At 52.5% G+C, this 12835-nt stretch overlaps 1 protein-coding gene across 9 annotated transcripts; it reads right to left on the reverse strand.

The window, feature by feature from the left end:
* Window positions 1–252: 252 nt before the first annotated feature.
* SLC46A2 (solute carrier family 46 member 2) lies at window positions 253–7496 on the reverse strand. Of its 9 annotated transcripts, none has more exons than XM_034664307.1 (5): window positions 6217–7495; window positions 5015–5213; window positions 4715–4798; window positions 4147–4303; window positions 253–1081 (listed from the first exon to the last, which is right to left on the reverse strand). In XM_034664307.1, the coding sequence occupies exons 1-5, from the start codon at window positions 7343–7345 to the stop codon at window positions 1067–1069; spliced, it is 1584 nt and encodes a 527-aa protein (XP_034520198.1). In that variant the 5' UTR covers window positions 7346–7495; the 3' UTR covers window positions 253–1066. The 9 variants fall into 9 exon arrangements, 7 of the variants coding, with proteins under 7 accessions (XP_034520198.1, XP_034520197.1, XP_034520200.1 ...); XM_034664306.1 differs by having other exon boundaries at window positions 4715–4845; XR_004626541.1 differs by lacking the exon at window positions 5015–5213 and having other exon boundaries at window positions 4715–4845.
* Window positions 7497–12835: the final 5339 nt, after the last annotated feature.

Raw genomic sequence — 12835 nt, forward strand, 5'->3', positions numbered from 1 at the left:
GACAGCACACTCTGTCAGGGCAGAGCAGTCACATTCTTGCCATATCTCAGCACCTAGCCTGGTTCTGGGACCTTCGGAGACATGCCAGAAAGTTTAGTTTATTCCCTGCAAGGGATCAGAGATGCAGACTCTCTGAGCCCAAATCCTTGGAGCTTTAAATGCATTCGGTAGCTTTAAGTTTTACCCCAGTATGAGAATGCCATGCCTGTAGTTATAGAATGAGTCTGACTGGAACAGAATGATTCACACAGATACAACAAATGTCAATTTTATTAGGAAGTGAGTCTGCTTTTCTGTATGTAAGTAAAATAGGCTATAAAAATAGGCTCCGCAACATAAAATGGCTCTTAGCAGATCTCCTCCTGGAGATCTCCTAAGATCCCTCTTCACACCACCTGCTTTGGGAATTGTTGACTGAAAATATTCAATATAATATTCCACTAATGAAAGTCTTTTGATATTTGCTTCTTAAAAGCAACAGTAACAACAGCAATTAAACTACTCTGAAGCTAAGAGCCTGAGCCCCAAATCTTCTAAAACATTGGGAGTTCTTATAAAACATTCCATCTGTGTTCCCCTTAGGCTGTTGAAAATGTGTGCTTTGGTTTGAGTTTTCACGTGGGACTCCCAGCGCAGCACCCAGGTGACCAGTTAGCTGTACCTTGGAGCCCAGGAGACAGCTCCTGGAAGAAAGGGGGCTGTCAGAAGCCCTTTGTGCATCTGGCATGACTGTGTATGCAGCCTGCATATAACCCTTGAAAGTTCACACTCTACTGCCCCCAGAACCCAACCTCTGTCTATCAGGGACATCTGAAAACTGAGAAAGTTCTATCACCAAGAAAGTGCTGTTCCCCACCCACCAGGGACCCCTGAGCCAGAGCGGGCCATTCTGAGGCTAACTCTGGCTGGAACTTGGGGTTTGGGGGTGGTGGGTTGCCTTGGTCACCAGCACCTAGTCCCTTCCTTTGCCTTCAAAGGGGCCCCGCCATTGCTGGTCCTCGCAGCTCCTGTGGGACAGCACCTTCATGTCTCCGTGATGTCTCTGTATTGCAGCCACGAGGCTTGTTTATAGGCCACGATTCTGTAAGAATTTACAATCCAGAATTACAAGCCAGCAGTTGGAATGGGGCAAAAGGTGTGCCTTTTCCTTCCCATGAATGGCCGCCTCTTGGTCACCTGTAGACTGAGAGGCCCCGTCCGTCATGCCCAGAAGGTTGTTCTGAGTGGAGAGATGGCCCAAGGGAATTTCTCCCACTCCAGGCCCATTCCAGTCCTATAACATCTCAAGCCCTTTGCGTCTCCAGTTTCCTTTTCCTGGAATCTCTCTCCATCTCACTTCTGCCTGATGATGACCCCCCATGTGTATTTCAAGATCGAGACTGGCTAATCCCAAGCAGAATCAGCTGCCTCATCTCCTTTCCATAGCCCCTTTATCTCTTCCACAAATCCTCATTGCATTGTTCTCAAATATTTGTAGCTAAGGGGATGCAGAGGAATTAGGAGCTCTGAGTCCAAGTCTTGGATCTGTGTGACCTTTGGCACGTCCTTCCACCTCTGGGGTCCTTGAGTTTTCCTATGTTTGCACTCTAGGCGCCGCCGTTTCTAAGCTAGAGCACAGCTCATCCTGGATGCCAACTCCTGGAGCTGCTGGATGGGGTGCCAGTGTGAATCCACACCTTCTAAGGGAGAGAGCTTCGTGAGAACTTCCAAAAACTCTGACTTCCCATCTCCCATGAGCCCCAGGGCTCTACAGAGAGGAGCACTTAACTGTACTTGAAACAAAACTTGTTGTATTACGAAGCTGGCAGGAAAGCCCAGCCATGGAGGCAGCTACCCCAGGACCACATGAACACAGGCTGCAGCCCTGACTCCAGCCCAGCCCTGCGCAGACCCGCCCCGTGGCCACCAGGCGACGGGCCAGCCCTTGCTTTCAGGGTCTGCCAACAGGCAGCTCTGGGGGATGGAGGGAAGGTCAGCAGGCCTGGCAAGTAGGGGCCACACCCTTCTAACAGATCATTCCTTAAATACTTTGAGTACTTCTTACATGCCAGGCTCTCTGCTGGACACAGAAGATCCGTGCTGAGCCAGAAAGCCATGGTTCCTGCCCCCAGGCAGCCTGCAGCCCAGCGGGCAGGCATATGAAAGATAATCACTGTCAACTGTCCTGCTAGGAAGGAAAGTACAGGAAGCTTTGGGAGCATATGATAGAAGGACCTAATTTAGATTGAGAAGGGGATTTTCTCAAATCCTTTTTGAGAAAAGCATGTTTAAGACCATAGCTAGCTGGGTAAGAAGGAGGCACAGGTACAAAAGGGGGAAGGACATAAGGGCGGCCACTGGGGCTGACGCATGGGGTCGGGGAGGGTGGTGAACAGCAGGAGGGAGGTTGGCACGGGCAGGTTTCGTGGGGCCTTGTGGTCCGTGGGAAGACATTCGGGTTGTATCCTGAGAGCAATGAAAGCCAAGGGCAGAGCTTTGAGCAGAAGATGACACGATCTGTTTAAACACTTGAAGGAACTTGCTCTGGGCACCTGGTGGAGGGAGGATGGGGGTGGGGACAAGAGTGGACATGGGGGGAATGGTTCAGAGGCTAATCCAGTTGTTCAAGTGCTCTGGCCTTGGGGTGGTAGCAGTAGTGATAAAAAGAAAAGGATGAAATTGAGGCCTATTTTGAAGGTAGACTCAATGAGGCCTGTTGGATTGGACGTGAGGGGAGATGGAGAAGAGGGTGGACATTGGTGACTCAGATTTCTCTTCCTGAGTGAGCGGTGGTGCCTTTTCGTGAGGGGACACAGACTGGAGAGGGAACAGGCGTGGGAGGGCATCAAGAACCCGATTTTGGAAACTTAGATGGTAATTGGAAGCTTTAAAAGTACTGTTGTTTGCTTAGAGAGAGAAAATATGAAACGAGAACCCACAGCAGAGCCCCAAAGAATCTTCCACTTGGAGGTTTGTCGAGAAGAAGCAATGAGGTGTTGAGAAAGCCCAGAGACGGTGAAGAGTGACCACCAGTGTGGGGGCCACGAGGCAATCATGTGGGAAGAGCGCTGCAAGGAGTCCAGTGGAGTCAGCCTTGAAGAGTGGTTAGTGGCTTTAGTGAGAAGAGCTCTGGTGGTAAATGAGAAGGGCTAAATGGGCCCAAACTGCCCAAGGCTCTGCTAATGGAGCAGCCGCTAGTCGCACTGACCCCCAAGCACTTGGAGTGTGGCTGAGTCCAAACAGAAAAGTGCCGTCTACGTAAAACACATACCAGGTTCCAAAGACTTAAACCCAAAACTCATTGATACTTTTGTAAATTGATTACGTGTTAGAGTGATATTTTGGATATATTGGGTCAAATCGAATGTGTTACTAAAATGAACCTCACCTGTTACTTGTATCATTTTTAAACGTTACTAGAAAATTTAAAATCTCGTGTATGGCTTGCAGTGTGGCTTGCTCTGGTGATTCGCACTGGAGAGGACTGGTCAAAGACCATTTTGGACCATTTTGGTGATGTGCTAGGCCAGTGCTCTTACCTTGGGAGCGGAGTGCCTCTCTTTGGCTTCTCCAGCCCTCTTCCTGCCTGTTATAGCTCTGAACTGACTGCTGTTATTTGACAAATGAGACAACTCCCCCAGAGAAGTCAGAGGAACTTCCTAAATCCTCCGGGGAGCTCACACAGTCCAGTGGTGTATGACATTTCCGGGAAGGGGGGGGGCAGGGAGCAGAGCTGAGTACAGAGGCCACTGGGTGCCAAGCCTTTGGAAGCCATGCCAAGAATACTCAGAAATGAGGCAGGATGTTTCTCATCTAAAGGGACCTAAACAAAAGGGGTGGAAGTGGTTCGAGAGGGCTTCTAATCCCAGCCTCTGATTACAAGGAAGTGTGTGTGGCTCTTAGAAACAAACCACCAAACTGTCAGGAAGTGTACCAGCTGCACGTGGCCCTCTGTTCAGTATTTAGGCCTTTGGGGGTTTCCCATATTGCCAGATTATTAGCTTGGGGGGAACAGGAGGACTTCTTCTTTGTGGGAAAGCCGACTCAGGACCCACGGCCTAAACGCTGCAAATAAATCTTTATGATAATAGGCTGGAGATGGTCCAGCAGGCCCAGATGTCTGCCCCAGGGCCCCAGGCCCAACCACAGACACCACTCCTGTCTTACCCAATTGGGATGATGGCCAGGAAGGAGAGAAAGGAGGAGAGAGCAAAACACGTGCCAATGAACTTTTCCATGGTGAGCTGATAGATCTTGTTGTACACCGTGGAGGTCACCACCCCGGTCAGAGCCAGGGACAGCTGCAGGATGACGAACACCTTTCCTGTGGAGGGGACGGGGTTACCAAGGAGATGTGCTGCTGTCCCTGTTCCCTGCTAGCTGAGGGTCCAGGAGCTCTCAGGACTCTGCATCCTTCCTAATGCTCCCTCCCAGTCTCGGCTCACTCCACCGGGACCTGTCTCTATCCAGCTCAATCTCCCTGCTTGCAGCCCCTCCCGTGGGTGGTAGCAGCCTTCTCTGACTGTGGCTTTTCAGTGACCAACTTTCTGAGTCTTTCCCATCCTCCTGTCTTCACCCCCTCTGCCCTGGATGGACTCCACAGTGTTCCCAGTGTATTCAAGGCCGCTTCTGGAACTCTCTCGTGGGCCTTCTGCAAGTCTGAACCCTGTGCCCCAAGCCAAGCCGCTCTGAAACGGGCTGGGCAGAGAACTTCAGAGAGATTTCTTTTACTTACCATAAGAGGAGCCCTTGATGAGTTTGGACATTGCCGATCGGATGGTTGTGACGGGGATGAGAGCAAACAGCATGACAGCTCGAGCTGGAAGGAAATCACACAAGCACGCGCACTCCTCATTGTGCCCCACTCTGGCCAAGGAATAAATCAGAAAAAAGCAAAAGCCTCACCAGGCATCTCCCTCTCCCCACAACCCCCAAGGGCTTGCCCTGGAAGGAGTGGTTTCTCTGCTCTCACCCCCCACCCCGGGGCAGGCTGAGTCCCTGAGCTCTGACGGTGCCACAGATGCCACAGACCCACCTGCAAGGTGGCAGGGCACAGCGGGCATGGTGATGGGTCATGAAGGGTGTCTTCATTGGCAGAGTTAAGTGGCATCTAGGGAAGTGGAGCTGTTGACACTGAAGTGACTCGAGACTCCTCGCCTTGTCCCTGGGACAGAGGTGTCTTCTGTCACCATTCACTAACCCCTCTGGGAGACGGTTGCGGGAGCTTTGGCAAACTGCATGCAGGAATGTGTGCCACATTACGCAGCTGCCACACACCCTTCCTTCCTTATTCATAACCCCAAGGCCACGGCGTGTGTTTAAGTGTGTGTGTGGAGAGAGAAAAGGAGAGGTAGCGGTGGTGAGAAGGGGAGAGGGGTAATCTGGCCTTTGCATGCTGCCCGTCTAACTGGCAGTTGGCCAGACCTAAGTTGCCATTTTGTTATAGGTGTTTTCCGAGATGTGTGACCTCAGCCAAGGGACAGCCCTTGGTAACTGTCTAGAGTTGATTTTTCTAAAATGTTAGCCATTAGCCACAAGGGACTATATAAAGTGATTAAAATCAAATCAAATTTAAAATTCTGCTCTTTAGTCAGACTAGCTGCATCTCTAGTGCTCAGTAGCCACACACGGCTAGTGCTCCTCTACTGGGCAGCGCAGATCTAGAACATTCTGTCATTGTAGAAAGTTGTATTAGCGCATTGGTCTAGAGCTCCCTGCTTGTGGTCCTCAGATGGAAACCTCATTCTACTTCCTTGAGAGAATTTATTACATAGGTGGTGGAAGGCATTTTTGGAGAGTTTTTATCCATTTTTAAACAGCCCATGCTTGGCCCGAAATGATTTTACTGAAGGGAACTTTTCAGCCTGATTACCTTAACGGTTTATCCCTTTAAAATTGGAGAGAAGAAATCCAACCCCTTCTCCTGAGGCCAATCTGAAACCTTCCCTACTGACTGCAGGCACCGCTGACCAACCCTCCCCTGACCTCCTAGAGCCATGGGCACCACTCATGCCATTTCCGTGGGCAACACAGGTAACACAACACAGTGCAACTAGATTAACTCAACGGCACATGATCCTGCCCCCCTTCCTAGGCAGTAGGTCCAATCCCTGGTGCTGAGCTGGGACACCTAGACCTAGAGGGCACCAGGCCTAAGCCACGGCACGCCACGTCAGCCCCATGACTCTAGAGGTCTGCAGTGTCCTTGTCCTGCCTCCCCAGGAACGCCAGACTCACCAATGTAGAACATGTATGTCTCTTTCACAAACGCCAAGAGGAGGGCTCCTGACCCAAAAGAGACCATACCGATCATGATCATGGTGGTGTCCTGGAAGCAGCGGGAGAAGACCAGGACGCCCAAGAAGCTGGTGATGAAGATGGTGTAGCCCGCAGCCATACCATAGCCCACCTGCACCTGGTTCCAACTGAGAGGCTCCCTTAGCATGAAAAGGGGCATCACGTCCACCGTGCCCACCACGGCCAAGTCATATATGATGGCACCCAGAAAGAGCAGGGCAATGATAGTTCTTGGGGGCTGTGCTTTCCCAGGAGACAGAGGGTGCCCCACCACACTCTGCTTGTCTAACTGATCAGGATCCAGGGCACGATAGGTGCCAACTGTGCCCGACACCGTATCCACAGCGGGGAGCGCCTTGCCGGGACCAGCCATTGACTCAGGGACCTTCAGGACCAAGAGGCTGTAGAAAAGGGCAAAAGTGGCACAGCTCACGCTGCACGCCGTCAGCACCAGGCCCTGCCCAGAGTGCCCGGTCATCTGCTTGAAGAGGTGCCCAGAGGCCATGCTCCCGCAGAACCCCGCCAGGCCCAGGGTCAGGTCGATGAGGATGAGGCGCACGGCGCGGCGGCCCTCGGAGGAGCCCAGGGAGCCCAGGGCCATGACGCCCGACCAGAAGGCCGAGAAGCCGCCGCACAGCCCGTTCAGCGCCGCCGCCCCGTACAGCACCTCCACGGGCCAGTCCAGCAGCACCTTGAGCAGCAGCCCGAGGCGGGAGAGCAGGAAGCCCAGCAGGGCCACGCAGACGGAGATCTTGCGGTGGTAGCGGTCGCTGAGCCAGCCCAGCCCGTAGGCGGACAGCAGGGGCGTCAGGCCCACCACGAGGTTGTAGACGATGTAGAAATTGGAGATGGCCCTCTGCTGCTGGTCCTCCAGTGCGCCCTGGGGCGACGGGCTGGCGCTGTGGTTGGACGAGGCCCCGGCTCCGAAGGACGCCTTCACCACGAGGAGCAGCCCCGCCTCGTAGAGGGAGGAGGCCACCTGCGTGGAGGCCACCACGGGCTCGATCCACGTCCTCACCCGGAGGCGAGACAGGAGGCCCCTCCCCGGGCAGGCGGCCTCGGGGCCCATGAGGGCTCTCGGAGAGGGGCCCGATCGGTCCCAGAGCGCGAGTGTGAGCCTTGCGCCCGGGTGCGCGCGGGACGGGACCGAGCCGGGGCGCGGGGCGCGTGTGACAGCGGCCAGCCCGGCGCAGCTGACCCCCGGGCCGGCCACTCCTCCCGGCCTTAAAAGGCCGCGCCCCGCCCCCGCCCCCAGAGCTGGGCTGGGCGGCTGCCCAGGAAGCCGGGCGCCCGAGAGCGCACCGCCCGTTTCGGCCCCCCGCGTCGCCACCCTGGGTCGACGCGTCACGCGGCTCCGGCTAGCGCGGCCGCCTGACCGCGGCCCGATGGCCCGACAGCCAGGCATGCCCCGACTTCCCGCGGGGCGCCTTCCCCAAGCGTGTTCTGGCCTGGGCCGAGCCCCCGGCATGGAGCGAAATTCTATTATCCGTGGCGGGCAGGTCTGGGCGAGGGGTGGGGTGGGGGAGTACAGAACCTAGGGTTCCTCCTGGGAGCTGGGCCGGGGTGTGAGGTTTTTTTGTTGGGTTTAAAAGCTACAGGGACTTGAGAGCTGCTGTAGGGAGCTGAGTAGCAGAGACTTGGAGGGAAGTGCTAGTATGTCTTTGAGAATGTTGGTTTCAGTTCATTTGGATGAATACCCAGCAATGGGGTCGCTGGATGGTGGGGTAGTTGTAGTTTTAATTTTTTGAGGAACCTATGTACTGTTTTCCATAGAAGCCACGCCGTTCTGCATTCCCACCAACAGGGCGCAAGGGTTCCAATTTCTCACACCCCCACCAATACCTGTCATCTTGATATTTTTTCTTCCTTTTTTAAATAATAGGATAGCCATCCTGACAGCTGTGAGTGACATCTCATCGTGGTTTTGATTTACATTTTGCTGGTGATGAATGATGTTAAGCATCTTTGCATGCGTGTTGGCCATTGGTACATCTTCTTGGGAGAAATGTCTCTTCAAGTCCTTAGCCCATGTTTCAGTCTGGCTATTAGTTTGTCTGTGTTTTTGTTCTTACAATTAAATTGTAGGAGTTCCTTATGCATTTTGGAGATTAGCCCCTTATCAGGTGTAAGGTGTGTGATATTTTCTCGCATTCTGTAGGTTGCTTTTTCCTTCCGTGGTTTCCTTTGCCATGTAGAAGCTTTTCAGTTTGATGCAGTCCCACTTGTTTGTCTTCAGGGGCTTGAAGAGTTGTCAGTGCTTCTCTGTTCACTGCCGTATTATTCACAAGAGTCAAGATGTGGAAATAACCTCAATGCCCATCAATAGGTGAATGGATAAACAAAATGTGATATATATACACATACAATTGAATACTGTCCAGCCTTTAAAAAGAAGGAAATTCTGCCATTGGTGACAACATGGGTGAACTCCGAGGACATTATGCTAAGTGAAGTAAGCAAGTCATAGAAAGACAGGGCACGATTTTACTTACATGAGGTATCTAAAACAGTCAAGGTCAAGAATCAAAGCGTGGAAATGGTGGTTGCCAGAGGCTGAGGAATCACTAATCAATGGCATAAAGTTTCAGTTAAGCAAACGAATTAGCTCCAGAGGTCCTCCGTACAATATCGTACAATAATATGTTTATACTTAAAAATTTGTTAAACTCTCATGTTAAGTGTTCTCACCACAGCTGTCCAAACAAAACCTCAGGCAGAGCAGCCCTTTCATCAAGCCAAAGGCCCCTGGGAGAAGAGTCCTGCTTTGAGCACCTGCCTCGGCGAGCCTAGAGCTAGTAGGAGCCCCAGGGTGGGCCCCGGCCTGCAGGGTCCAACCTCGAACCCCCGGGGCCAAGGGAGAGACCTGCAGGTCCTACAGCCCTCGGTGTCCCTCCAGATGATAAAACTCTCTGGCAGGGGGCAGATCCCACCAGAGAGAAGAGAGTCACCAGCTCCTCTGCTTCTGAGTGAAGTCCCCAGGGCCCTTTCTGTTTCTTCGAGATGGTTCTTCCGTCTCGTGGGCTCCCTGTCCCGGATTGGCCTGAGCCCTCTGTGACTCTGGCTGCCTTGCTTCCTCCTTCAAGTACACACTTCTGCAAGGACGACCAGGCTGATTGGCGCAGGGACGGTAATGCGCCAAGAAGAAAGACCCTTCTTCAGGGTCACCCCCAGGGATGGAGAGTCAAACCACACCCCCCACACACCCCCTTGTCAGTTCAACCCCAACGTAGCCATGGCAGCATGGATGAGCCACACAAGGGAGACTCAACTGTGCAGGGAGCATTTATAAAGCCAAATGGATAATGTATTCATGGGAGGAGGGACTCAGTTCTAAATGACTTTGTGTAGGTCTGTGCCCTTTAAGAGAGCTGTCATCTTCTGTTCTCCTCCCTGTCACTTCTCAGCCCCGTGTCCAACCCAGATAACGCTGCCTTCTGCAAAGAGAAAGACCCACCTCGTCCCTCCCTTTAACATGTGCCCTGTGGAACTGGCCTGGTTGCCCCCTCCAGGCTACCCCACTTCCTTCTTCCTCCCCCTCACCTAGGCCCACCTTGGGAGGGATTAGTTTCACTCAGCCCATGCCCGGCTCTCCCACTCCATTCTTAACCCTGTTTTTTCAGAGCCTGGAACAAAGCTCCAGAGCTCCAACCAGTCCGCTCCTGTGAGGTGCAGAGGCTCGAGGGGAGGGGGAGGTTTGGGGGGAAGGTGGTAGTCAGCAGGCAGATGTGGCCATGAGAATGACAGCCCGAAGCATACGGATCATTTTGGCCACTTACCAAGGGGTCTGTCTATCCCTGGGGTTGTAGGCACTAGAGGGGAGACTTGATCCTCCCTGTTGTCTCAGTTCTTCCCGTCTTCTTGTGAAACTAGGGAAATTTGAGGGGCCTCCGAGAGATTCCCACCAGATCTAGGACAGGTCTAGCCCGCCCGGGGACCCTCCAGCCTCGGACCTGAATCCTCTGGCCCAGAAATGAACTAGACCCAGGGCAGTCAGTACCTTTCCCAGTTAGGGCTACTCTGCTTTGGATTATATTTTCCTCCTGTGAGTGCCTGGCCATCCTCTGTGGCCTCGGCTACTGGCAGGGTATGGCCCTGGAGCCAAGTTGAACCCTGACCCTGCCACTTCAGTCTCTAGCTCAAGATTGGCTTTATTCAAGTGCAAAAGCTACACTCGCTCATCTTTTATATCGATAAAGTCACACTATTTGAGGAGAAAAAGACTTAAAAAAAAAAAAAAAAGGAGCAGCTAACATTTCCTGAGCCCTTACTGTATACCTAGCCCTTTGCGGGAATGAATGAAGGCAGTCCTCCCAAGAAGCCCCTCAGCTAGCCTCTCATCTCATTTTATGGTTGGAGAAATTGGGGCCAGAGAGGTTAAGTAATTTGCAGAAGACCACACAGCTAGTAAGTTGGGGAGCCGGTATTAGGCACTAGTCTTTGCAAGTCTATAGCTATGGGGAAAATACACTCGACAGCGAATCTTATTTGAGGGTACCCGCTCAACCAGCACAGGAACATGGAGAGGAACAGAAACACCTTAGTCGTGATGAAATCATTGTTGATCAACAGAATATCACAGCAATGGCGAGCAACAAAGGAGCAGACGGTAGTTTATATACCCAATGCATATCCCAGGCATTTTACAGTCAAGTAGGAAATCCTTTTATTTTCTTAACGGTCGGCTCCAAAATTCATTTTCAAAAGGAACCGTGTTTGTTGGGAGAATACCTGGGATCAGTTAAGAGGTGAAATCCCTAGGCCTGGGTGTCAGCTTCAGAGTAGGCTCCGAGAGGGGGCGGAAACTCCCTGCGTGAGTCAAGGAGAGGAACTTGTCTAATGCTCAGGACAGGGAGGGGCCGGAGAGAAAGGGGGGTGTGGGGGGAGGGGGACGGAAAGAAGTGCGGGGGATGGGGTCAGGACAGGAACCGCCCCCCCATGTCAGCGTGGGCAGAGGGACTTTAGAAGGACAGAAATGTCTAATAGGGGTTTTAAACAGCTCGCTGTCTCTTGTGTGCATGTGAAACTTTCCTGAGACTGTTCCCTCCCTCCTCAGTTCTTTAGAAAAGTCTACTCGTGAATGTTTGGTGGGAGTGCAAGTTTTTCGTGGAAATGGGCAAAGAAGCTTGGTTCCCTCTGGGCTGACACAATGCTGAGCGGTAGTCATGAGTAAACAGGAGGAGGATACCACAGGAACACACGTCCCGGGACTTGCTGGAGTCTGGGACTGGCTTAGGACTTTCCCAGGCTATGGACTCGGGGGAGTGACGCTGCGGACCCAGATCCTGAAGGCCAGAGAGACCCTCGCAGCTGCCCTGCAGCCTGAGCTGACAGGGAGGTGCTGCTCTCTGTGCCGTTGATATTTCAGGGGCCGAGTTCAGTCTTTCCCCAAGACGTTGCAAATGAGGGAAATAAGATGTCCTCGGAGACATCAGTACGCAAGAACAAAGGGAAGATGTACAGACTCATCCCGGGAGGCAGAGACGAGCCTTGTCAGCAGCCATCCGAGCCCCGTCTGTGAAGGCTTTCCCAGTGGCCAGTTCATCGCTACCGGCAAGAGGCAGCCCCAGTCCTCTTGCACGACCTTCAGCGATCCTCTAGTTATGATCTTACTTCCCAAATAGAGCTGCACGCAGGGAGAAATGTGCTAGTTACTTGGTTACTCCAAATACTTTTTTTTAAAGATTTTTTTTTTATTTATTTAAGAGAGAGAGAGTGCGAGCAGAAGCAGGGGAAGAGCAGAGAGACAAGCAGACTCCCCCACTGAGCAGGGAGCCCGACATGGGGCTCGAACCCAGGACCGTGGGATCATGACCTGAGCTGAAATCAGACACTCAACTGACCGAGCCACCCAGGCGCCCCTACTCCAAATAATTTCTTATGGTAAATTAATAAGTTGGCATTCTGGTTTATCTCTCTGCCTTTGGTTCACGTGGGCCTCTATCTGGAAATGGCTTCCTCTCCATGTGCTGATGAAACGGCGTTTTTTATACCATCAGGCTGAGAGCTGGGCCTCGTCTATGATCAATGCAGCCACATAATGAATGCCACCTCCTGGGAGATTGTCTCGCTGGCCTCCGCCCCCCCGCCGGCCCCCTGGAGGTGGCACCGTCATGCTGCCCAGTTTTATAGATGAGAAAACAGAGACCGAGGGGAGCTAATCATTTGTGCAAGCTCACGCGGAGCCAGAATTCACACTGGGGTTGTGTGACTTCGGGGTCCGTGTTATGTGTGCAGTGCTCCATTACTGATGTAATTGAATAGAGACGTTTTTAAAATGGGTTTCTTTATTGAACACTTTCCATCAAATACTGTGAGCCTCTTCCCGTTGAAGCTGTTCTCAAACTCAAGGCTTCATTTGCTCATTCAGTATCTGCGCACCCATCCCTCCGCCCGTGCATCCGTCCATCTATTTATTTACAAGCATTCTTTGAGTAGCAAGCCCACGAGTAGGTACCGGGGTTGCAAAACCCTTTGCCCTCAAGGCTGTTGCAGCCTGCAGAGTTATCAAAAGGCACTTGTACTAACACTCCAAGTTCTGTGTCACACGTGAGGTCACGGA

Source organism: Ailuropoda melanoleuca, chromosome 7 (genome assembly GCF_002007445.2).
Source record: "Ailuropoda melanoleuca isolate Jingjing chromosome 7, ASM200744v2, whole genome shotgun sequence".
Taxonomy (NCBI): domain Eukaryota; kingdom Metazoa; phylum Chordata; class Mammalia; order Carnivora; family Ursidae; genus Ailuropoda; species Ailuropoda melanoleuca.

What these genes read in the sequence shown, in the direction of transcription:
- SLC46A2 (XM_034664306.1), bottom strand. Translation starts at nt 7,345, where the DNA reads ATGGGCCCCGAGGCCGCCTGCCCGGGGAGGGGCCTCCTGTCTCGCCTC. An exon ending in TGTGCCCTGCCACCTTGCAG is followed by an intron (nt 4,846 to 5,014) that starts GTGGGTCTGTGG and finishes TTCCTTGGCCAG; the next exon opens with AGTGGGGCACAATGAGGAGT. An exon ending in CTGGCCATCATCCCAATTGG is followed by an intron (nt 1,082 to 4,146) that starts GTAAGACAGGAG and finishes AAATTCTTACAG; the next exon opens with AATCGTGGCCTATAAACAAG.